Source organism: Oryx dammah, unplaced genomic scaffold (assembly GCF_014754425.2).
Source record: "Oryx dammah isolate SB20612 unplaced genomic scaffold, SCBI_Odam_1.1 HiC_scaffold_13, whole genome shotgun sequence".
NCBI classification, from domain to species: domain Eukaryota; kingdom Metazoa; phylum Chordata; class Mammalia; order Artiodactyla; family Bovidae; genus Oryx; species Oryx dammah.
The window spans coordinates 19,843,660-19,870,137 of record NW_024070197.1 but is presented as its reverse complement, the minus strand read 5'-3'; the positions used below and the strand labels follow the sequence as shown (position 1 = coordinate 19,870,137).

Genomic DNA, 26,478 nt, shown 5'->3' with positions numbered 1-26,478 from the left:
GCCCAAACACTTCCCCCAGGGAATCTATATTCTTAATAACTCTAAGTATTATTAATTAGAAGTAGTTAAGAATTGTACAGTAGTTCTCTAGCAGCTTTATATTTTCCACATTGCATAACCTGTCAACAGAAATTTTCATTCCCCAACTACTCTCAGTCCTTGGTAACCACGATTCTGCTCTCTGTTTCTGTGGGTTTCAAACTTTATATATATTTAAAAATATATATATATTTTAGTAAAAAATGTGTTTTCTTGAAAAATTTATTATTTTTTTTTGCCATGCCATGCAGCTTGTGAGATCTTAGTTCCTTGACCAGAGATTGAACCCAGACCCTCAGCAATGAGAGACTGAGTCCTGACCTCTGAACTGCCAGGGAATTTCCTGGTATATCTACTCAAGATACTATGTCATGTAAGTGGGATTGTACAGAATTTGTCTTTCTGTGATTGGCTTATTTGTCTTGCAATAATGTCCTTGGGGCTTCCCTGGTGGCTTGGATGGTAAAGAAACTGCCTACAATGCAGGAGACCTGGGTTCAATGCCCTGGAGAGAAGGGAATGGAAACCCACTCCAGTATTCTTGCCTGGAGAACGCCAGGGACAGAGGAAACTGGCAGCCTACAGTTCATGGGGTCGCAAAGAGTTGGACATGACTGAGCGACTAACACTTTCACTGTCAGTGTCTTTAAGGTTCATCCATGTTGTATATAGTAAGATTTCCTTCTTTTTAAAGACTGAATAACACTGGACTGTATATATGTGTGTATATGTGTCTACATCACATTTTCTTTTTATATCTGTTGATGGATATTTGGCCTACCCCCATGTCGGAGAAGGCAATGGCACCCCACTCCAGTATTCTTGCCTGGAAGATCCCATGGATGGAGGAGCCTGGTAGGCTGCAGTCCATGGGGTCACAAAGAGTCAGACATGACTGAGCAACTTCACTTTCACTTTTCACTTTCATGCATTGGAAAAGGAAATGGCAACCCACTCTAGTGTTCTTGCCTGGAGAATCCCAGGGACAGGGGAGCCTGGTGGGCTGCCGTCTATGGGGTCACACAGAGTCGGACACGACTGAAGCGACTTAGCAGCAGCAGTAGCAGCATGTCTTGGCTATTGTGAATAATGCTGCAATGAACTGCAGAGTGCTGTGCCTTTTGAGATCTTGATTTTAATTCTTTTCGTTCGTTTTTCAGTTGTTTAGTCATGTCCGACCAGATGCCATGATCTTAGTTTTTAGAATGTTGAGTTTTAAGCCAGCCTTTTCACTTTCCTCTTTCATCCTCATCAAGAGGCTATTTAGTTCCTCTTCACTTTCTGCCACTAGAGTGATATCATCTGCATATCTGAGGTTGTTGGTATTTCTCTTGGCAATATTGATTCCAACTTGTGATTCATCCACCCCAGAATTTCACATGATGTACTCTGAATATAAGTTAAATAAGCAAGGTGACAGTATACAGACTTGATGTACTCCTCTCCCAATTTTGAACTAGTCTGTTGTTTCGTGTCTGATTCAAACTGCTGCTTCTTGATCTGCATATAGGTTTCTCAGGAGGCAGGTAAGGTGATATTGACTTCCCATCTCTTTAAGGATTTTCCACACTTTATTGTGATCCACACAGTCAAAGGCTTTAGTCAATGCAGCAGAAGTTGTTGTTTTTCTGGAACTTCCTTGCTTTTTAATGATCCAGTGGATAGTGGCAATTTGATCTCTGGTTCATCTGCCTCAAAATCCAGAACATCTTGAAGTCCTCAGTTCATGTACTGCTGAAGCCATACATGAAGGATTTGGAACATTACCTTGCTAGCATATGAAATGAGCCCAATTGTATGGTAGTTTGAATATTCTTTGGCATTGCCCTTCTCTGGGATTGGAATGAAAACTGACCTTTTCCAGTTCTGTGGCCACTGCTGAGTTTCCAAATTTGCTGAAATATTGAATGCAGCACTTTAACACCATCATCTTTTAGGATCTGAAATAGCTCAGCTGGAATTCCATCACCTCCACTAGCTTTGTTTGTAGGTAATACATCCTAAGGCCTTCTTGACTTCAAACTCTAAGATGTCTGACTCTAGGTGAGTGACTGCACCATTATGGTTGTCTGGGTCATTAAGACCTTTTATGTATAGCTCTTCTGTGTATTCTTACCACCTCTTCTTAATATCTTCTGCTTCTGTAAGGTCCTTGCCATTTTTGTCCTTTATTGTGCCCATCTTTCATTAAATGTTCCCTTGGTATCTCCAATATTCATGAAGAGATCTCTAGTCTTTCCAATTCTATTATTTTCCTCTTAATTCTTTTAAATAGATAAATACTCAGAAGTGAGGTTGGTAGATCATAATGAAAATTTTATTTTTAAATTTTTGTGGACCCTCAATACTGTGATCCATACTGACTGTGCCAGAATACATTCTCAATTTCTCAAAGTCCATGTCACTGCTTGTCTTTTTATAAAAATGACCTTCACAATAAGTAGGAGGTAATATCTCAGTGTGGTTTTTCTTTGTATTTTCCTCATAATTATTGATATTGAGCACCTTTTGGAAATCCAAATACCTGTTGGATTTCCTTGATGGCTCAGACTGTAAAGAATCTGCCTACAATGCAGGAGGCCTGGCTTCAATCCCTGGGTTGGGAAGATCCCCTGGAGAAGAGAATATCAACCCACACCAGTATTCTTGCTTAGAGAATTTCATGGACAGAGGAGCCTGGCAAGTTACAGTTCATGGGGTTCCGAAAGTTGGATGACTGAGCAACTTTCACTTTCCCTCTTCTCCATTATTGTATTTTCTCTGGAGATTATCTGTTCAGATTCAATGCTCAGTTTTAATTGGGATATTTGTGTTTTTTACATGGAGATGTAGGAATTCCTTTTGTATTTTGAATATTAACTTCTTTTCAAATATGTGGTTTGAAAATATTTTCCCTTTATATATGTGGCCTTTTCACAGTGTTGATGATTTCCTTTGCTATGTAGAAGCTTTTTCTTTACATCATTTTCACTTTTCTACTTTTGCTTTTGTTGCCTTGCTTTGGGTATAATATTCAAGAAATTATTGCCAAAACCCATATCATACAGTTTTCCCCCCATGTTTCCTTCTAGTAATAAAGTTTCAGGCATATGTTTCAGTCTGTAATCTATTTTGAATTGTTTTTTTGTGTGTGTAGTGTAAGATAAAAATCAAATTTTATTCTTTTTCACTTATATTTACAGTGGTTCTCAGCACCATGTATTGAAGATACCATCTTTCCCCATTATGTATTCCTGGCACCCTTGTCCAAGATCAGTTAACTCTGTGTGTGTGCGTGTGTGTATGTGTTTCCTTGGCTGTTTATTCTGATCCACTGGTCTATATGTCCAAATGTCGGTATTATACTGTTTTAATTACTGCAACTTTGTAATATGTTTTGAGATGAAGAAGTGTGCTGCCTCCAGCTTTGTTTTTTTTTCCCCTCAAGATTGTTTAGGCTATCCAGAGTCCTCGATGGTTGCATATGATTTTTAGGATTGTTTTTCTAGAACACCAAAAAATGCCTTGGAATTTAGACAGGGACTGCATTGACTGTTTATATCATTTTCCAAGGTATGAATATCTTAACAATATTAATCTTTTTTTTAGGACTTGAATATCTCTTTTTAAAAAATTATTATTATTATTATTACTTTACAATGTTGTATTGGTTTTGCCACACATCAGCATGAATCCACCACGGGTGTACACGTGTTCCCAATCCTGAACGCCCCTCCTACCTCCCCCCCCCAACACCATCCCTCCGGGTCATCCCAGTACACCAGCCCCAAGCATCCTACACCCTGCATCGAACCTAGACTGGCAAATCATTTCTTATATGATATTATACATGTTTCAATGCCATTCTCCCAAATCATCCCACCCTCTCCCTCTCCCACAGAGTCTAAAAGACTGTTCTATACATCTGTGTCTCTTTTGCTGTCTCACATACAGGGTTATTGTTACCATCTTTCTAAATTCCATATATATGCAGTAGTATACTGTATTGGTGTTTTTCTTTCTGACTTACTTCACTCTGTATAATCGGCTCCAGTTTCACCCACCTCATTAGAATGGATTCAAATGTATTCTTTTTAGTGGCTGAGTAATACTCCATTGTGTATATGTACCACAGCTTTCTTATCCATTCATCTGCTGCTGGACATCTAGGTTGCTTCCATGTCCTGGCTATTATAAACAGTGCTGCAATGAACACTGGGGTTAATCTTTCAGTCCATAAATGCTGGATATTGTTCTACCTATCATGTCTTCTTTAATGTTTTTCATTAATGTTTTGTAGGTTTCCATGTATAAGTCTTTCCCCTCTGTGATTCAGTCTATTATTAAGCATTTTATCTTTTATTAATTTCCCTTTGAAGTTTTCGTTGTTCAGTTCAGTTCAGTCGCTCAGTCATGTCTGACTCTTTGTGACCCCATGAATCGCAGCACGCCAGGGCTCCCTGTCCATCACCAACTCCCAAAGTGCTGGAGTTTCAGCTTCAGCATCATTCCTTCCAAAAAAATCCCAGGGCTGATCTCGTTTAGAATGGACTGATTGGAGTTCCTTGCAGTCCAAGGGACTCTCAAGAGTCTTCTCCAACACCACAGTTCAAAAGCATCGATTCTTCACCACTCAGCCTTCTTCACAGTCCAACTCTCACATCCATACATGACTGCTGGAAAAACCATAGCCTTGACTAGATGGACCTTAGTCAGCAAAGTTAGTGTATGGAAACATAACTGTTGTGGTCCTCTGGGTACAGCAATAAGCGACTAGGGCAGGCACTGGTGATTGCTAGTGGCAGGAGTGTGCATATGCTCAGCTATGGGGCTGTAGGTGAATGCACAGGGGCAGTGATGCATGCATTGTGGTGAGTTTGGGCCCCGTGGAGGATCTGGGTCTGATATCAGGCACAAGTTCAGTTGCTGAGGTCAGAGCTAGTGCCATGTACATGCCTGACTTCAGGACCGGGACTAACTTCGCAGCATCCATGATGGCTGTGCTGAGTTTCAGGGAGGCACTAACTGTCATGGCTCCTGTTAGGGAGGGTGGAGGGACTCAGCATCGGGAGTCTGGGACATAAAAACCTGTGAACCTTCTGTGCTGAGAGTTGTGGGCACATGCAGTGGTTGTGCTGGCTGTTGGCTTCCTGCACAGCTTTCCCTCATCTTACTTTGCACTACTTTGTTGCTGCAGCTTCTTAAGTGGACCCCTGAGCTCTGTCAGAGCTTTTCCTTCACATCTATCTGTCCAACTGTTGTTTTCATTATGAGGGTAGAGAGTGGGATCTCCTACTAAACCATCTTGCTGACATTACTCTCTTTATACATTTTAGAATCAGTTTGTCACTTTCTATAAACTTCACACTGGCATATGAGTCAGGATTTCATTGAAACTGAAGAGCAATAGAATTGAAATCTTAGCAATATTAAGTCTTTCAGTATAGAATCATGGTGGATGTTTCCATTTATTTATGAATTTTATTTCTCTCACAAATTAGTTTTCATCATACAGGTCTTGCATGTATTTTATTAATTCTGTACCACAACATGTTTTTGGTGCTGTTCTGGATGATGAATGAAAGTGTTAGTCACTCAGTTGTGTCCAACTCTTTGCAACTCCATGGGCTGTACTCCACCAGAATCCTGTCTCCATAGACTTCTCTAGGCAAGAATAGTGGAGTGGGTAACCATTCCCTTCTCCAGGGGATCTTCCCAACCCAGGGATTGAACCTGGGTCTCCTACATTGCAGGCAGATTCTTTACCATCTGAGCCACCAGGGAAACTCCATTATGCATGATATTGTACTTCAATTTCCAATTGTTTGTTTCCGGTATGTAAAATAATCTTGATTTTTATATATTGACTTTTATTTTGGAAATATATTCAACTCACTTATATGCATAATCATGTTTTTGTAGATTCATAGGATTTTCTCTGTATATTATATTTTACTCTGTATATTTAATGTTTTCTCTGAAAGAAGAGAATTTGAATTCATCTCTTCCAACTGTACTTTGTGTTTATTTTTTCTTGCTTTATTGTAGTTTTGTGAGCTTCCAGTCCAATGTTTAATAGAAATAGAAAGCATAGGCCTCTTTGCCTTATCCTTAATCATAGGGGGAAAAACTCAGTCTCTTCTTTAAATGCAATGTTAGTTAAAGTCTGCCTTGTGATTTTTGGTGCCTTTTAGTAGTTTGAGGAAATTTTCTTCTATTGCTACTGTACTGAAAGTCTTAATGAATTTTGAATGTTTTCAGTTTCTTTCCTGCATATTTTGATATTTGATAAACACTATTAGCTGTTTCAGTTATGCTAAGTACCAATCATACGAAATATGAACTTCTCTTCCCTTGGCAATGCTTGCAATAGAAAGCTGTATTTCATGACTAAATTCCTCAGCTAAAATTTTACAAAAATGTTGGCAGACTGAGGTAGACGGAGTGTGGTGGAAAACAGAGTAACATTCTGCTGAAATTGCTTGTAAAACAGGCACTGTCCCTGTGAAATGTGATATGTACATGGCCCCACCCTTTCTAACTTGAGCCAAAATACTTCCCTCCCTCTTGAGATTCTCTTATTGTTCTGTGAGGAATAGTGAGCTCATTACTAATTCAGAGCTTACTGGGCCTGTCTGCTTTCTGCTTTTCTTTCCAAAATTTAGCTGCCTTATCTATAGCTCATTCAGCAAACTGTGAATTAGGTACTAGTTTATCAGTGTAAGGAAATATTTACCAACTCGGAATTGAATGCAAAACAACCAACCAAACAAAAAGACCAACATACTAGAGTGAGTTTCCTGAGGTAAATGTGAGCCTTAAAGAATCTGCAGATTTATAGCAGTTTATCTTGGGAAGCAGTACAATACCTTCAAGTTTGGACTTTACCAAGCACTCATGTACATGAAGAAATAAAACAACAGTGCTGAAGTAAAAGACACTTTACTGACAGCTGAGAATATCAATCCAAAACGAGCCATGAAAGAGAAACAAAATGACAGTATATTTTAAAGGTCTTAGGTAGGTAGGATTATTATTTCAAAAGCCTCCAAGAATTTCTAGCAAGTTTTAAGACTGTTCATTCTTGGTGAGTCATATGCAAAAGAAATGGCTATTCTTGAACAATACCTGTTTGAAATTCTTATTCTTTTATGAAAAATAAGATTATGCATAAATCTTTTTTTGGCTATTGAAATTATTCTGCTAGTTGTTATTCTCACTGTTGTAGTGTGCAGTCCTAACTGGCTGAAGAATTTTATTCAGGCTTCCACATATTATTGAGCAGAGTTCCCCGTGCTTATGCAGCTGGACCTTTTTGGTTATCCATTCTAAATATAGTAGGGTGCACCTGTCCATTCCAAACTTCTAATATCCTTTCCCTCTATCCTTACCCTCAGCAACAATAGTTTGTTCTCTAAAACTGTGAGTTTCTGTTTTGCAAATAAGGGCATTTGTATCATGTCTTTTAGATTCCTCATATAAGACATGTTATGTTTCTGTTACTCTAAGTTATATCACTCAGTATGACAGTTTCTAGGTCCATCCATTTTCTGCAGCCTCTTTCTGCTCTTGAGTGTCTTTGTACTGTTTCCACTATTTCCTTTCCTTCTCCACTTGAGGAAAAGCCAAGCCCCTTCTAGGTCACAGTCTCTGGGCCAGTTGCACAACCATGCCTACACTGCTGCTGCCTCTATGAACTTATCCCTGCCTTTCTCTCCTCCCTCAGTGCCTCCTCTCTGCTTCTTGACCTGACTAAGTGTTCTCCTGCAGCAGGGACTCTACACATGGAGCCCTCCCAGCCTGGAAGGTTCTTCCTCCAGTGGCTGCATGATTCATTCCCTCATCCTCAAGTGTCTTCGAGTATCACAGGGAAGATTTCCCCAGACTCCTGAGAAATCCTATCAAAGCATTCTGCCTCCGTCCTTCCCCCAAGGCCCTCTGTCTTCTCCCCCTGCTTCATCTTTGCCCAGAGTGCCTCTTCCCATGGGGTCACTGTCTTTCACTCCCGCTTGGGTGATGAAGGGCTGCAGGAGAGCGAGAGCTGTGCTGTGTACTGCAGCACCCCAGGACTAGGGGAGGGCCCCACATTTGGTAGATGTTGCACATTTGTTAGAATAATGGCAGGAATATTCCATTTCTCTGGAGTCAATAAACAAGAATATTTTTATTTCTATTTACTATATATGTGCTTATGAATATTGCTTAGGATTAAGTAAATAAGGTAAATATTTAAAATGTTTGATCAGAATCAAGTAGCTTTTGACTGGAGGCACCTGGCTGTTCTTTCTCTGAGTCACCTTCAGGTTTACTGAAGACCTGATCTGAAGTTAAGACACAAGGTGTGACCACAGTCAGAACCCTATGCCAAATAGGATTAACATCCGGTAACTGCTCTTGGCAAAGAGGCACAGTACTGAGCTGCAGTGTAACCTGACCTCCGTGGAGCCCCTCCTCACCATGGCTCCTGTTGCCTGGGTGCCACTGCCTTGAAGGTCACCCCATGAGGGGCTCAGGTGGCTGCAGATGTGTCTCAGAGGTTCCTGGGCAGGAAGGTGAACACCCCAAGGCCCAGGCTGCACATGCTGGCTCTTTGTCTTTGGTGGAAGGACTTCTGTGTGGTGGGACCCCTGTCCGTGTATCCCATGCCTCTTGTCCTTCAGAAGACACTGCCCCTAGTGCCCTCTGCAGCCCTGTGAGGAGACGAGTCAGGGCTTGGAGTGCTGAATTACAGGTAGCTGCTAGGGATCCAGCCTGGTGCCCTTCCAAGTGTACCACAGGATCCTCTGAGACATCCCCAGATTGTGGGGACATTTGGTGACTTCAGGGCGAAGTCATGGTCAGAGTCAATGAAATACAGCACATGTAGCACTTTCCTAATGCCAGTTGTATTTTTTAAATATATTTTTAATTGGAGGATAGTTACTTTACAATATTATGTTGGCTTTTGCCATACAAGATGATTCAGCTGTAAGCATACATATGTCTCTTGCCTCTTGAACCTCCCTCCATGTCCCACCCAATTACACTCCTATCCTGAAAGATGATGCTGTGAAAGTGCTGCACTCAATATGCCAGCAAATTTGGAAAACTCAGCAGTGGCCACAGGACTGGAAAAGGTCGGTTTTCATTCCAATCTCAAAGAAAGGCAATGCCAAAGAATGCTCAAACTACTGCACAATTGCACTCATCTCACATGCTAGTAAAGTAATGCTCAAAATTCTCGAAGCCAGGCTTCAGCAATACATGCACAGCTAACTTCCAGATATTCAAGCTGGTTTTAGAAGGCAGAGGAACCAGAGATCAAACTGCCAACATCCACTGGATCATGGAAAAAGCAAGAGAGTTCCAGAAAAACATCCATTTCTGCTTCATTGACTATACCAAAGCCTTTGACTGTGTGGATCACAATAAACTATGGAAAATTCTGAAAGAGATGGGAATACCAGACCACATGACCTGCCTCTTGAGAAACCTATATGCAGGTTAGGAAGCAACAGTTAGAATTGGACATGGAACAACAGACTGGTTCCAAATAGGAAAAGGAGTATGTCAAGGCTGTATATTGTCAACCCTGTTTATTTAACTTATCTGCAGAGTACATCATGAGAAACGCTGGACTGGAAGAAACACAAGCTGGAATCAAGATTGCCGGGAGAAATATCAATCACCTCAGATATGCAGATGACACCACCCTTATGGCAGAAAGTGAAGAGGAACTAAAAAGCCTCTTGATGAAAGTGAAAGTGGAGAGTGAAAAAGTTGGCTTAAAGCTCAACATTCAGAAAACAAAGATCATGGCATCTGGTCCCATCACTTCATGGGAAATAGATGGGGGAAACAGTGGAAACAGTGTCAGACTTTATTTTTTGGGGTTCCAAAATCACTGCAGATGGTGACTGCAGCCATGAAATTAAAATACGCTTACTCCTTGGAAGAAAAGTTATGACCAACCTAGATAGCATGTTGAAAAACAGAGACATTACTTTGCCAACAAAGGTCCATCTAATCAAGCCTATGGTTTTTTCAGTAGTCATGTATGAATGTGAGAGTTGGACTGTGAAGAAACCTGAGTGGTGAAGAATCGATGCTTTTGAACTGTGGTGTTGGAGAAGACTCTTGAGAGTCCCTTGGACTGCAAGGAGATCCAACCAGTCCATTCTGAAGGAGATCAGCCCTGGGATTTCTTTGGAAGGAATGATGCTAAAGCTGAAACTCCAGTACTTTGGCCACCTCATGCAAAGTGTTAACTCATTGGAAAAGACTCTGATGCTGGGAGGGATTGGAGGCAGGAGGAGAAGGGGACGACAGAGGATGAGATGGCTGGATGGCATCACTGACTGGATGGACGTGAGTCTGAGCGAACTCCGGGAGTTGGTGATGGACAGGGAGGCCTGATGTGCTGCGATTCATGGGGTTGCAAAGAGTTGGACACAACTGAGCGACTGAACTAAACTGAACTGAACTGAAGTTGTCACAGAGTACCACGTTGAACTCCTTGTGTCGAGTTGTTTTTCAATAAAATTTTACTTTGGAATAATTTTAGATTAATGGAAGAGTTGAAAACATTTGTCAAAACTGATAAGCAAGTTTGGAGCATTACTTCTAACTTAACCTCACATATTATTTTTATTTAACCAGGTTGTCCATTAGGTGCTTTTGGATTTCAGAATCCAACACACAACCTATACACACTGTATTAATTGTCATGTGTCTCCAGTGACCTCTGCTCTGTGGAGTCCCTCATTCTCTCCTTGTAATAGCTTACTCATATGATGTTTGGTGCTGAGTTCGTGGTCTCTGAAGAAGATTTGACTCCAGGACCAAAGACACAGTTTCAGTAACTCAAAGGTTTGTGCAGCAAAGATTTTTATTTAAAATGACAGGACAGAGAAAGCTTCTGACATGGACATAAGAAGGGGGTAGAAAGAGTACCCACCTTCACTATTTTAAGCATGGCATTATATATTTCTCAACTGGCTGGTGAGAACAGATAAATAGAATACCTCAAGGTTGTAAGAGTTCCACGAGACCCTTTCTGAAGGCATACATCCTGAGATAACTTCAGCACAAGATTGGCCAGAGAGCACGGGTCTGCCAGGGAGAATGGTTCCATACAACTTCTCTGGGTGAGATATACTGTTGCTGTGTAATCAGGGGTAGAGGTCTTGAGTTCCCTGACAGGTTCCCTGACAAGCTTTGTTACAATTATAATCTTTAACATAGAGGATCAGAAGAACATTTCCCTGTTCATAGGTTCTGGACCTAAAGAAAGGCCAATTCTTGGGTAAGACACATTGTTGCACAAGGCTTAAGGAAAGCATGAGGGAGAGTGTTCACCTCCTCCTTAAAGGGCCCTGGATTGCCTAAGCTTTAACTCTCTTATGGGTCTGTCATGGTCTTGGCTGTCCCAGGAGGACTGGCTAGGGATGGCAGAAGGACCTCAAAGCTGAATTTGTCTGCTGTTTTATAGCAGACAAATGTAGAGTGGAGGAGGAAACAGCAGTTCTTTCTTGCCTGGAGAAACCCACGGACACAGGAGCCTCATGGGCTACAGTCCATGGGGTCACAAAGAGTGGGACATGACTGAAGCAACTGAGCATAGCAGAAAGTGGAGTTTAGACTTTGGGTTTTGAGGAAGACAGAGGTGAAACACCCTTCCTGTCTCCTTATATCAGGGTACACGTGACAGCTGTGTGTCTTACCACTGGGTGTGTCAGCTTTGACTATTGATTAACACTGTGTTTGTTAGACCTGCACTATTTTCCCCTTCTCCTCCTCTCCTCTTTTCTTTGGAGATGACTTACTAAGTCAAGCCCACGCTCAGGGAGTGCAGGGCAGTATGTTCTCCATACTGAGGGGATAATCTAGCTCTGTTATTAGGGATGTTTCAGTAAGGAATGATAGCCTCTTCACCCACATTATTTTAGTTTAGTTTTGTTTAAATGGGCTAGATCTTTGTGTGGTGTGTGGACCTTCTCTTTGCAGAGCATGTTCTCTCTAGTTGCAGTAGGAACGTTTTTAGTTGCCCCAGGGCAGGTAGGAGCTTAGTTCCCTAAGCAGGGGTTAAAGCAGTAATTGGTTTAAATTGGTTTAAGCAGATTCTTAACTACTGGACCTCCAGGGAAGTCCTCATTTATTTACTTAATCATTTGTTTGTATCAGTATGGACTCAAACATATTACTTTATACTTTGGGTATCATCCAATACTCTGTTACATATTTTGTCTGTCAGAACATTTCTAGTTTGGCCATTGGGAGCGTCTCACACTTCCTTTTAGAGTTTCAAGGTCCCTTTCATCTTTTGTGCAAACAAACCGCTCTCCTAATGTGGAAGGTTGAGTTTGACACTGAGAGAGTTTTCACATGTGGAATGTCACCTCTGATGGACCCAGCCCTCTGGGCCTTAGAACTCCTATCCTCAGTGTCCTTTAGGACTGTGGACCTCAGAGTCTCTGATGCATGAGACAAACCACACAACTTCACAGCTGTTCACTGATGTTTCCGGATAGACTGTACAGTGCTAGTACCTCTTGAGACCAGGTTCACGGATGAAAGAGGGTGAGACAATCAGAAAGGGCAAGTCTGGACCACTGGGAGTCCAGGATGTTTCCAGGAACTTGCTTCTTTAAGCATTTGAGAAAAGTTGGAAGCATGATCTGAAATTATCAGAATTATCTGTGCTGGAGAAAATCCACCTGGTACAGGTCCTGTGAATTCCTTCTTGGGAATGATTTGGAGGCCAAGCCTGCTGTCCAGCAGTGCTCAGGGCCCTGTCTAGGGACTGCAGATGTTAAGATATTTGAAGATGCAGGAAGGCCCAACTCCCCATTCTTATCCCCAGGACTTGACCTTGGGAATAAAGGAAGGATTCTGGATGACCTTTTTTCTACCTGAGAGTGGTGTACACCTGTCCTTGGCCCTCCTGTGATTCTATCTGCTTTGTCTGGGAGATTGTAGCATCAGAGCCAGGATAGAGGGAAGGATGACCAGAAAAACAGGTCACAGTTGGGGCTGGGACAACAGAGCATTTGGCTCCAAATGGAGTCACTTATAAATGTCAGCTCCACTTGATCTTTGGCAAAGATGCTACCACAAAATCTCCCTGAGCACTGTTCTCAGAGCAGGATGGGCTTCCAAGTAAACACTCTAAGGTCCAAGAGAACCACCTGTGCCAGATTCTTGGCCACAGGCCGTGGTCCTCCTGGGAGGGATGTGGGTTGGGCTTGGGGAGCTAGTGGTTTATAATGCCGCAGAAACCCTGCCCTGAGCAGAGGACTCCAGCTGCCACCATGATGAAGGGAGCACTGCTTGTGCTGACCCTGCTGGTGACCAGAGAGCTGAACTTCAAGACGACTGAGGGTAGGAAGGAGGTTCCAGATGACCCTTCTGATCCTTGCCCCGTGTCATCTCACTGCATCCTCCACAGTGCTGTCCAAGCTGCTTCTAGGGACAGAGTCCGAGGGCAGCTGACAGATCAGTGCCCAGGAGCTCTGCAGAAATTCCTTGAGCCTGGCAGTCTTTGAATGTAGAGGGTGGTGTAGCTGGAGGGATCATTAGCTGTGCAAACCCTGGGGAATATTTTGTTGGCATTGGTGCTCATTGGGAGGGAGGAAGAAGGCTGATATGCCCGGGGATGGTGGTCAAGGCCAGAGGGGTCTCCAGGGCTCACCCCTCTTGCTGCTCCCTCTGCTGGGAAGTTTTCTGTCTGGGATGTTAAGCAGTCCTGGGAGAGGCCGAGTCTCTGTGGGAGATGATTCTGGAAGCTTTGGATATGTGACTTCCTATCAAGTGGTGGAAACAGGAACCTCCTACTCTGGTTATTCTTTGACAAGATATTTTCTGTCTTTCCTTCAGCGGAAGCCTGCCCTGTGTTTTATGGCGGGGTTGCTGCATTGTTACTTGGAAGCAAAACATTATTGAATTCAACGCTCGATTTGGTTGATACTACTGATGAGGAAAAGGCAGCCTTTGGGGAAGTCCAGGATTGCTTCAATGAGGCGGGATTTGACGCCAAGCTGAACAATGTAGAACTCGTGGTAATTTACTCTCCCGACCCCGACTCTGCCCTTCCCACTCACATGCATAGTGTGGTATACCACATGGGAGTAGATCATGCAGTCATGGGATATGTGACAGACAAGAGCTATAAGCAAAGAAGCACATGAACAAACCTTTGCTCCACCCTGCAGCACCTGTGATATGCAAGGGCAGTCCGTGTGCACATCCAGCCTCTGTTGTTGCCAAATATGCCCACAGCATGCGAATCAACTCACACACAGAATAGGGTTGCCAGGCCAAGTGTGTTGAGGCCGGTGATTGTTCTTTTCCTCAGTGAGTGGAACTAGCATTGGAGCAGTAGAATTTTAATGTTTGGCAGGAAAGGAAGCTTTCAGCTCACACACATGTAGGAGTCATGTCACTTCTACTTTAGGAATATTGAAAAGGAGCCCCTGGCTTTAGAATCTCTTTCCAGCATGGGACTCCCTGGCTTTGTAAGATTCATCACCTCCTCTTGTTCCCACTGTGTGGGCCTTGGGTCTGGCTCAGAGCCCCATTTCTACTGACATATCTACAAGCCTGTTTTTCTACCGTGGTGTTTTGGTGCTTGAGGCTCCTGAGGAGGCTTCTAGGAACCTGTGACTGCTCACCTTGGCTAGCAGTATATCTCCCGAAGAACCATTTTGCTTTATACTTCTTGTCAAACAATACTGGAGAGTTTGGATGGTCTGTCTCAACATTTTTTCCCTCAGATTGTCTGTTCAAAATGAGAGGTTTTTTGCAGAGTTTCATGCACTAAGCATGAGCACATGGGTTTGTTTACGACACCTTCAAGCACGTTAGTCCACCCAGCACGCCTGACAGAAGAGGCTCAGGCGCAGGAGGTGTGACCCAAACCCAGGCTCCAGCACCTTGCGCCTCCCTCAGGACCCACCCCAGCTGTGCCCTGCTGACCCTTATTATCTCCTCCTCTTCCTGGGGTGGCTGGTGGCTAGTTTCCATCCTGACGCCTGTGCCTGGGCTATTAGGGAGCCGTCCTCCCCCTGGTCCCTGATGGCAGCCTTCTCTCCATTGGTGGCTCTGTGGGCAGAGTTTCTTGCTGGGGAGGGAGCTGAATCCCTGAGGGTATAGCATGTGGTGATGCTTGGTAGACAGGATAGCCCTGCTGTGGGCTCAGGTGTTGTCCCTCCTCCTCCTCCTCCCTCCCAGGGTTCCATCATCTTTGACAAGGATTGCTTTGGCTATCAAGTGTCCACGGTTCTGAATAGTGTTTTTGGAATAATTCTCAGTGCAATCTCTTTGGTGAAATAGTCTTTGCCAGTGATGCCTGGTCTACGCTCCATGTGCCGCCCTGTTCTTCTCAACTGAAGCTGGAATCCTGACACCTGTCCCACCTATGTGGTCTCAATCAGTCTTACTCTAATAAAATCACTGCAGCACTGCTCAGTGTGCCCAGTGTCTGTCTGTTGTGGGGAGGGTGTGAAGCAGGAGGTCTTGGGGGATGGTGATAGTGACCCACGTGGCTACTGTGGATGGGGACTGGGATCAGACAGAATGAGGTAAACCTAGGCCCTGTTGTGACAAACTGTGGAACCATGGGCAGGTTTATGGTAACTTTCTCAAGTCATTCTGTCATCTGCTAAATAGGGGTTGTGTATGAAGATTAAGTGAAAGAAGATGTAGATAACCCTTGCTATCACAGGCCCGGAGGGATAAAGTTGTTGTTTGTGGCCACAGATAGCATATCTCACTCTGGTCTTTAGCACGGTGGCAGAGCCTCCAGTCGTTTAAGTGTCCTTTCAGTTACTTGTGAGTGACTCAGGAGATGCCCTGAGCAAGCTTGTAACAGGTCCCCTCTTCCTCCTAGTGGCATTCACCATTTTCTAATTGTTAGGTGGGTGACTTTTGAGGAGCCAGACCTTTTATTTTCAGGGACACTTAGTACCACTGTTGTTCCTGGCTTCTGCCACGGGGACCAGGACCCCCAGGAAGTCTTGGATCAGGAGGAAGGGAGTGGATGGAAGAAGCTACCCCAGCGGGAATGTTGTTTCCATGGAAACACCTCATGCTGTGAACTATGAATTGCAGGATGTGCCACATGACTGAATGTTCCGAATGCCCCAGCCTAGTTCTAGGAGCATGAAATAGGCAGCTGCATTACCGGTAGGACATTTGTGAGGGTACAAGGAAAGGACTAGGTTTTATCCTAGGGTCTCAGCCTCTGTAGGCTACTCTTAGCATAACCACAAAAAGAGTGGCACTGCTGGTAAAATGTCTATACCTTCTGGCCGAGCAGGTGAAATCAGGTCACATTTTGGGAGCTGAAGTTTGGACTTGGGGTAAGGGGTGAGGGCCTTGAGTCCTGGCTCTTCTTTGACTTGCTACCTGAATTTAGGCCTTTAAATTCACTTTTGTTCTTTCTACAACTTGATTTTACATATACCAAGGGCTGGATGCTCTCCCAGACTTAGTATTAAGTGTTCAGGTCATACTAAAGAGGTCTAAAATGTTGTTGAAAAGTACAAAGTAAAAATTGAACAGATTAAGGGCTGCAAGGAGATCCAACTAGTCCATTCTGAAGGAGATCAGCCCTGGGATTTCCTTGGAAGGAATGATGCTAAAGCTGAAACTCCAGTATTTTGGCCACCTCATGAAAAGAGTTGACTCATTGGAAAAGGCTCTGATGCTGGGAGGGATTGGGGGCAGGAGGAGAAGGGGACAACAGAGGATGAAATGGCTGGATGGCATCACTAACTCGATGGACTTGAGTCTGAGTGAACTCCGGGAGTTGGTGATGGACAAGAGGCCTGGTGTGCTGCGATTCATGGGGTCGCAAAGAGTTGGACACGACTGAGCGACTGAACTGAACTGAACTGAACTGAAGGGCTAAATTGTATTCTCGTATGAGATGAACTGATATCTAGATTTTCAGATATTCCCAAATATATCTAAAACAATCCTTGTTCTAATGAAGGTAACTTAATGTTGACCCAGCAAACTGAATTCTTGAAGTTAACCAAAAAATTTGAGATCAATAGGAACTGTAAGGATTGTTCTCACCACGTAATACAACAGAAGTGTGAGTCTCCATAAATAATCCAGTTGTAGTCAAGGATTAAATAGATGGTCACTGTGAGAGAAGAGAAAACCCATTTATAGAGTCGTAGATAGTTTAAGATATAATAAGAACAGTTTATTGAATCTTGAAGAAGGAATGGATTTTAAAATAAGAGTGTTGAGGAAAATGAGCAGACATTAAAACAATCTAGATGGATCTGCAGAGCTGTTTTCTGTGGATTTACGTGGAGTAATGATTTAATTGTCATAATTCTAATGTTTAATTATTCATTTGTCACAGGTCACTTCTCCTCCACCCTCCAGTTTCTCTTTCAGTTTGACTTTCATGACATCACAGTTTCTTGTTTTTCTCCTATTTTACTGGAAGATCCTTCTCAAGTTCTCAAGGCTGTATCCTATATCAAGGGTCATTCTCTTTGCATCTCTTTTCTTTCTCATGTATGCTCACTTTCTCAGTGATACTATCCCGCTTCATCTTCACCTTATAAGTTTCATATTAAAATCTCCAAACCCTTTACTAAAACATTGCAAAACACAGAATTGACCCTCAGTAAGCATTCATTAAATTAATGGATACTTTTTAAAGAAACCTCTACAATTTTTTTGGGTGATAAATATCCACAAAATTTAAATAAATCAGTGGACACTTCAAGGGGAATTTTCTGTGGAATAGGAATGTCATTTCCCCTTACAAATAGCCACAAGTTTAATGTAATCTCAATGAATATAACAAGAGCATTTTTTGAAAGGCATTTTATTCGTATCAAATTGATCTTAACTGTTATCTTATGATCCAGAAATCTCCTTCCTAGGTTTACAATAAAAAGAAATGAAAATTTGTTTTCTCATAAAACCTGCCCACGGATCTTATGGCCCCCTTTTTTCAGATCAGTTTGTCAAAACTAGAAAACTCCCTAAGTGTCCTTCAGCTGGTGAATAGATAAACAAAGTATGCCACATTCCTACAGTTGAATCTATGCAACAATTTAAAGGAAGAAACAAAAAACCAATGTAAATGCCTTATTATTGCATATAGCAGTAATTTATTCTTATTTATGAATAATGTTGCATTGTATTGGTATAGCTTAATTTGTTTATCCACCCACATAGGGAGGACTATTGGAATTGCTTTTCAATTTTGAGTGTTATAAATAAAGCTGCTATGAATATCTATGTATATTTAAAAAAATAGGAAAAACCTGTTGACACATGCAACAACGTGAATGAATCTCAAATGTATTATGATCAGTAAGAGATTTGGAACTAAGCGGCTACAATCAAGAGCTTCCCTGGTGGCTCAGTGACTGGGACTCCATGCTCCCAATGCAGGGACCCAGGCTGGATCTCTGATCAGGGAACTAGATCCCACACATGCAGTGAAGATCCCACATACTCCAGTTAAGACGTGGCACAGCCAAATAATAAATAAGTGAACATTAATGAAGAAGACTGTAGTCATGAGGTTTATTTATATGCTATTTATTCTATTTGGGAAAATAAGGATAGCTGTAAAAATGTCAAGTAATTAGGGGTAATAAACCCAGGAGATGCTGAAATATGCACCCTTATATCATGGGCAGATAAATGGGCTATTAAAGGAAGACCAGAAATAGATCTAAGTCATCATGGATTTTATGAAAAAGGTAATTTGCCAGTCAGTGAGGAAATTTGTGTTCCTTCATAGATGAAATGGTAGCGGACAAACTAATGAAATATGTGGGGAAATAAAGGTGTTGCATCTGTGTCTCACAGCCATCTCCAAAATTAATTTCAGATAAGTTAAATATTTACACCTTCAAAGACTGGGATAGAAAATGACACAAAATCCTTAGAAGATATTATGGAAATATTTTATAGTTAAAAAAATAATATATTTGTTAACTTCAGGGTAAGGAAGACCTTTCTAAAGATGAAATGAAACCAGAGTGATAATTTTGACTGCATTAGAAATAAAATGTTATGTATATTACCATATGTGAAATAGATCGCCAGTCCAGGTTTGATGCGTGAGAGAGGGTGTTCAGGGCTGGTGCTCTGGGATGACCCTGAGGGATGGGATGGGGAGGGAGGTGGGAGGGGGGTTCAGGATGGGAAACACATGTACACCCATGGCTGATTCATGTCAGTGTATGGCAAAAACCACTACAATATTGTAAAGTAATTAACCTCCAATTAAAATAATGTACAAAAAAAGAAATGAAAAATTATTAAAAATAAAAAGAACAGTCATATTAAAAAAATAAATAAATAAAATGTTATTGCATGGCAAAATGTACCACATACACCTTTTCAGGACATCAGTCAAATGTTATTTCATTGATGTCTTCTTATTTTTACATTTTTCTGGGTCTTCTGGGTCTCTGGCTTTTCTGGGTCTTCATTACTGTATGGGCATTTCTCTAGTTGTGGTGAGTGGGCTTCTCGTTGCCGTGGCTTCTCTTGTGCCAGAGCACAGACTCCAGGCCTGTGGGCTTCAGTCTTTGCAGCACACAGGCTCAGTAGTTAGGGCTGCCTAAATCTAGAGCATAGGCTCGGTAGTTGTGGTGCCCAGGTTTTGTTGTTCCACAGCACATAGGATCTTCTCGGACCAGGGATAGATCGAACCGTGTCTCCTGCGTTGGCAGGTGGACTCTACCAATGAGCCACCAGGGAAGCCCCTCATTGATGAGTTTGTCAATTCTGTTTTTTTTTTTTCTTCAATTCTGTTTAAATTATAACAAGTCTACCCCTTCCTCTGTCTTCTATCACCCGTCTTCTTTCCCTGATTTCTTTTCTAATGTGCTATGTATTTACCAGGTATAGAGAAAATTAGCCAAGATGGCATGGCCAGGCTCTCTCACCCTGCACCCTCTTGCTCTTGCCCCATGTTTTGTAAACAATGATTATGAAACAGCTAAGATTGCTTATACTACTGTGCATGAACATCACAAGGTACTCAGTTGGCCAGGGCTACTTTTGTTCTATAAGCATATATAAACTTCACCTGAAAAAGCTCTGGAGGTTGTGTTGTGTTATGTCCACTTTGTGGCTACGTTAGGTGGTGGTGAGGCTGCATTATGGCTGTGTCCACAGGGTGCACGAGAGGAGAGAATATAGCATGTCTGCTGCTTCTACGGCTGCCAGTGCCAGTCCAGAGAGAATAAATGTGTCTGCAGATCATAGAGCTCTTCACGTTTTCTTCCAGCTTCCCCTCTCATGCCTTGCCTACCCTGGGTTCAACGAACAGTGTGCACAGTGAGGTACAGATCAGCAAGACACCAGGGTTTCTTGTTTGTTATTTTTCAACCAGCATCAGGCATAAGCTGCATAGGTAAAGAAAATTTAGTCATTAAGGAAATATTCTCCATTTGGAAATTATCTGTCATCTGTCTCTACGTATGTATTATCCCTTCTTTTCTAAGCCAAATTCCAGAATGTTCTTTGCTTACTCCAGTGTGAAATATCTAATTAAAACAATGCCTTTCCCATGCTGATAGTCAATGGAATATCCTAAGAGAGTAAGACCAAATATAAGACCATATATATATATATATATAACTGACTCAGCAGGAAGTGGACTTAACCTTCCACCTGAAACAACTAAACCTGGATAAAATATAGGGAAGAATGATGTACATAAGTTGAACTTCAGGTAGCACAGGAGAGTGGTCTCTGAGAGAGGGGGAAAAAGTTGCACTCTATGATTGCCCACCTTTACTGCCTGGACAGAGTACCCAGATTGCCCTGCAGAAGGGAGGAGTTCAAGGAGAGAAAAGAGCAGTCTCTCTGAGTTCATGAGAATGAGTTGGGAGTCCAAGATGGTCAGTGTGGTGACATTTTCAGGAGAGAATACTGAAGAGGAGAGAGTTGCACAGAAATAGGACTCCTGGGTTCTACAACAAGTCTCCATCCTATTCACTGAATACTGCCCAATGTGTGCATGTGAGAATACTCCCCAATGTGTGCATGTGAGAAAACTGCCCAAAGTGAGGAAATGACAACCTGAAACGAGCAGAAGAAATAATACCAAGAATTTATACAAATCTGAAAATAATTTGTATTTCTAACAGCCTTTTTATAGGAGTACTATGGTTATTCATGGAGTGTCAAGTCGTTTATTCAGGAAGGTATCTTGGCAGTGGCATAAAATTTACCTTTACATATGGATGCTTTTGTATCATCTTAACAATGCTTAAATAGCTTCCCTTGTGTCTCAGTGGGAAAGAACCCACCTGCTAATGCAGGAGACATGGGTTCAATCCCAAGTTAGGAAGATACCCTGGAGAGGGAAACAACAATGACTTCAGTATTCTTGCCTTGGAAATTTGGAAATCCCATGGACAGAGGAGCCTGGCCGGCTACAGTTCATGGAGTCACAAGAGTCAGACATGACTTTGTGACTGAAAACAGCAACAGCAGTACTTAAAAGAAGCTGCAAATGGATCAAGATATTTAAAATAAAAGAAACATGGCTGAAAAATATCTATAGAACTATAGGGGTACCTAGCAAATAAAAGTTTAAATTTTAGAATATTTGAAATCCAAAAAGTTAGTTGCAGGCATGTAAAGCAGCAGAAAAATATGAACTTTTATCAGAAGTAGTCAATATAAATGAATCAATATAAAGAAATCATTAATATAAACAGTTGAAGAATAGCATCAATATAAACCATTGAAAAAGAAATCAATATAAACAAACCCAGAATATTAGATAAAATATTAAAGGTTATTAAAAATTGTATTCCAAATGTTTAAGAAGGGAGAGTATGGACATGTAAGTTAGAAGCATAGATATACTTTTTAAAAACAAAGTAAACTTGAATAGATAATAAGTACATTCCACTGAATGGAATTAACAATGGATTAGTAATTGTAAAAGAAGAAAACATTAATGACTTTGAAATACACAGTGGCAGAAACTATCCAATTAAAAACAGAAACGGTTGAAAAATGATAAAAAGCAGATCAATGAACTGTGAGACAAACCTGGGCGAGGGGAAATACATGATTAATTCAAAATCTCTTAGGGAGTAATGCTCAAAGTCTGCCCTTGTTTGATGAAAAGTATAAACCTATAGATATACAACTCTTGGTTAACTTTAAGCATAAGAAAAATGAATAAAACTGCACTTAGCACCCTGTAATCAGATTTCTTGAATGTAGTGATAAAATAGAAATCTTCAAAGCAGCCAGAGAAACAGACAAAGATAAGAGGACAGCACACTTCTCTTAGGAAACAATGTGATTTAGTGAAGTATTGAAAGTATTAAAAGAAAAATATTGAGAATTTCTAATTATCGGCCTGGTGAAACTAGTTTTAAAAAATAAAGGAAAAATAAACATTTTTTTCACATATGCAAAAGCTTTAAGTATTCATCATCATTATACATGCACTATAGGAAGTAATAGAGGCTGGGCTGCAGGAAGGACAGACGTGGTACAGCATAGAAATCTAAAACTATACTGGGGGAACGGAGAGCAGGGAAAACTGATACTACGAGATCTATCTATATCACCATGTTTATCCCTAATATAGAGATTTTTTATACATTCACAGTGGATTTTCTTGGACTAAAATATTCAAATAATACATTAAAAAGCAGAAGTTAACAGCTGTTGAGAAAATCAGTAAATTGTAATTTAGCTCAAAAAACAATATCCAGAATAAAACAAAGAATATAATAAAATATGGAAGTGTATAAGAGATACCATGGGACACAATGAAAAGACTGGTCACAAAGAGTCGGACATGACTGAGTGACTGAACTGAATTGAACTGAACTGAAGTAGATACTGAAATTACTGGTAGGAGTCCTATCTCCTGCCTAGAGCTGACTGGCAGGAGGACTCTCAGGGGGCAGAAGCTGCAGTGTGTGAGCCCTCAGCTGTGGGCGTGGAGTAGGTCAGCGGGGATGCTGGCTTCAGAACACTGGGCGGCCAGCGCTGCTGCTTGTGTTGCTTTCTGCCATACTTGTCTCAATGATGGCTCTGGCCGGAGGAACTTAAGAGACATGGGTCAAACAAAGCGAAGGATACTCAGCGAGCTCCATGGAAGGTAAAAGAGTGATCCTCTGGCAATTCCTAGATTGGGTGTATCACTGAAGCCAAATGGAGTTTCCTGGATGAGATATTAGACAGCCTCTTGGGCACCAAGAGAACTCCTTAGCAGTGCCAGGAGAGGGTGTCATGCTTTTTCCCTCCCTCTTTATTGAGGCATATTTGCTTTATAATGTTGTGTTAGCTTCTGCTGTACAGCAAGGTGAATCAGGTATCCATTTATATATACCCTTCTTTCTTGGATTTCCTTCCCATTTAGGTCACCATAGAGCATTGAGTAGAGTTCCTTGTTCTATACAGTAGGTTCTCTTAGTTATCCATTTTCTACATACTGTCAATAGTGTATATATGTCAATCCAAGTCTCCCAATTGATCCCAGTCGCCCTTCTCCCATTGGTGTCCATATGTGTTCTCTATGTCTTTGTCTCTAGTTTGGTTTGCAAATAAGTTCATCTATACTATTTTTCTAGATTCCACATATATATATTATTATATGGTATTTGTTTTTCTCTTTCTGCTTTTTTAAAAACTTTATTTTTATTTGGAGGATAATTGCTTAACAATAGTGTATTAGTTTCTGCAATATAGCAACATGAATCAGCTGTAGGTATACGTATGTCCCCTTCCCCTTTATCCTCCCTCCCACCTCCCACCCCGTCCCACTCTTGTATGTTGTCACACAGCACAAGATGTGAGCTCCCTGTGTTGTATAGCAAATTTCCACGGGCTGTCTAATTTTACATATGATGTTTTACATATGATGTTTTTCTGGAATTCTCTTCCTTTTTCTGTGATCCACCGGATGTTAGCAATTTGATCTCTGGGTCCTCTGCCTTTTCTAAATCCATCCTGTGCATGTGGAAGTTTTCGGTTCACATATTATTGAAGCCTAGCTTGGAGGATTTTGAGTATGACCTTGCTAGCATATGAAATGAGTGCAGTTGTGTGGTAGTTTGCAATTCTTTGACATTGCCCTTCTTTGGTACTAGAATGAAAATTGACCTTTCACAGTCCTGTGTCCACTGCTGTTTTCTAAATTTGCTGGCATATGGAATGCAGCACTTTAACAGCATCATGTTTTAGGATTTTTAAATTGCTCAGCTGGAATTCCATCACCTCTACTAGCTTTGTTTGTAGTGATGCTTCCTAAGGCCCACTCGACTTCACACTCCAGAATGTCTGGCTCTAGGTGAGTGATCACACCATCGTGGTTATCTGGATCATTAAGATCTTTTTTGCATAGCTATTTTGTGTATTCTTGCCACCTCTTCTTAATATCTTCTGCTTCTATTTGGTCTATAACGTTTCTGTCTTTTATTGTACCCATGTTTGCAGGAAATATTTCCTTGGTATCTCTAATTTTCTTGAAGAGATCTCTAGTCTTTCCCATTCAATTGCTTTCCTCTGTCTCTTTGCCTTGTTCACTTAGGAAGCCTTTCTTCTCTCTCCTTGCTGTTCTGTGGAACTCCATATTCATATGGATATATCTTTCCTTTTATGTTTCAGTATATATGTAGCATATCTTTCTTGTCTTGAAAGAAATGTTTATTCATTTGGCTGTGCCAGTTCTTAGTTGCAGCATGCAAGATTTTTCCTGGGGTATGCAAAATCTTTCCTGTGGCATGAGGGCTCTTCATTGTGCCATATTAGCTTAGTTGTTCTTTACCATCTGAGCTATAGGGAAAACCTGGGTTCGATCCCTGGGTTGGGAAGATACCCTGGAGAAGGGAAAAGCTACCCACTCCAGTGTCCTGGCCTGGAGAATTCCATGGAGTATAGTCAGACACAGCTGAGCGACTTTCACTGCATTGAACGGCAGATTCTTAATCACTCACTGGACCACCAGGAAAGTCCATATCTTCTTTATAGGAGAGGCGGTCTTGAGGGACTTAGCAGATCAAGTGGGGCTTCCCTGGTGGCTCAGAGGTTAAAGTGTCTGCCTGGAATGCAGGAGACCTGGGTTCGATCCCTGGGTTGGTAAGATCCCCTGGAGAAGGCAATGGCAACCCACTCCAGTACTCTTGCCTGGAGAATCCTATGGAGGGAGGAGCCTGGTGGGCTACAGTCCATGGGGTCACAAAGAGTCGGACACGACTGAGCGACTTTACTTTCACTTTACTTTAGCAGATCAAGTAGTGATAAATTAAAACTGCATGTAAGCCTATTGCAGAGTCCTTGAAAGATTTCAACATTCCACTTGTTAAAAGTTTAGTTGAGGGCTTCCCTGGTGGCTCAGTGGTAAATAATCTGCTTGTCAATGCAGAAGAGCAGGTTCGACCCCTGTTCCAGCAAGATCTCATATGCTGCAGAGCAACTAAGCCCACAGTCCACAGCTATTGAGCCTGTGCTCTAGAGCTTGGAAGCCCAAGTGCTAAGCCCACATACCCTAGAGCCCATGCTCTGAAGAAGAAAAGCTATTGCAATGAGAAGCCTGCCACTCACAGTAACTAGAGAAAAGCCCACGCAGCAATTAAGACCCAGCACAGCCAAAAATAAATATAAATAAGTAAATAAATAAAAATATAAAATAAAAATAATAAAATAAATAAATAAAAATAAATAAATATATATATATAAAGTTGAGGAGTCAACAATTGGTTTGGCAGGCACAGAAGGCATGGAACTAGGACACCTGAGACCACAGTGATGGAATGACTCTTTGAATGCTTGAAACAGCAGTTATTAGGCAAAAATGTACAATATTCACCATTTTGCAAACCAGAAAAAATCCACTGGAAGGAGCCAGGTGAATGTCAGCTCTCCCTGGAACCCATACTGTTTACACATGATCCTATCTTTGCTGACATCATTCCACCTCCCTAACCAGCCTGTATCCTCTTGGAAGCTATATGCTCATGAGTTCCTTCTACACTTACAACACTTGCTAAAAACATCCTCATTTCATGACAAGTCCTACTGTTTTAGTTGGGTTGGGAGCATTGTTAGGGAAAGTGAAAATGTTTGGACACCTAATCTCAGTTTACCTCACATTTCTCTTCAACCATCTCTTTTAACTTTTATATTCTCATCTTACTCCATTTTTTGATCCAAAATATTTCCCATTCTACTCAATATGCCAGCAAATTTGGAAAACTCAGCAGTGGCTACAGGACTGGAAAAGGTCAGTTTTCATTCCAATTCCAAAGAAAGGCAATGCAAAAGTATGCTCAAACTACCACACAATTGCACTCATCTCACATGCTAGTAAAGTAATGCTCAAAATTCTCCAAGCCAGGCTTCAGCAATACGTGAACTGTGAACTTCCAGATGTTCAAGCTGGTTTTAGAAAAGGCAGAGGAACCAGAGATCAAATTGCCAACATCCGCTGCATCATGGAAAAAGCAAGAG

The 26,478-nt window shown here is 41.6% G+C and overlaps 2 protein-coding genes across 2 annotated transcripts in view; one reads left to right on the top strand and one right to left on the bottom strand.

Annotated features, from left to right (window-relative positions):
* The window catches only part of LOC120872598 (major allergen I polypeptide chain 1-like), a 116,122-nt gene that overhangs the window by 33,478 nt on the left and 56,166 nt on the right, over positions 1 to 26,478 (bottom strand). The gene's annotated exons all lie outside the window — the stretch shown is intronic.
* Positions 13,291 to 15,458, top strand: LOC120872587 (secretoglobin family 2B member 2-like). The gene is made up of 3 exons (XM_040253089.1): positions 13,291 to 13,377; positions 13,873 to 14,054; positions 15,226 to 15,458. Exons 1-3 carry the CDS (start codon positions 13,308 to 13,310, stop codon positions 15,325 to 15,327), a joined length of 354 nt encoding a protein of 117 aa, XP_040109023.1. The 5' UTR covers positions 13,291 to 13,307; the 3' UTR covers positions 15,328 to 15,458.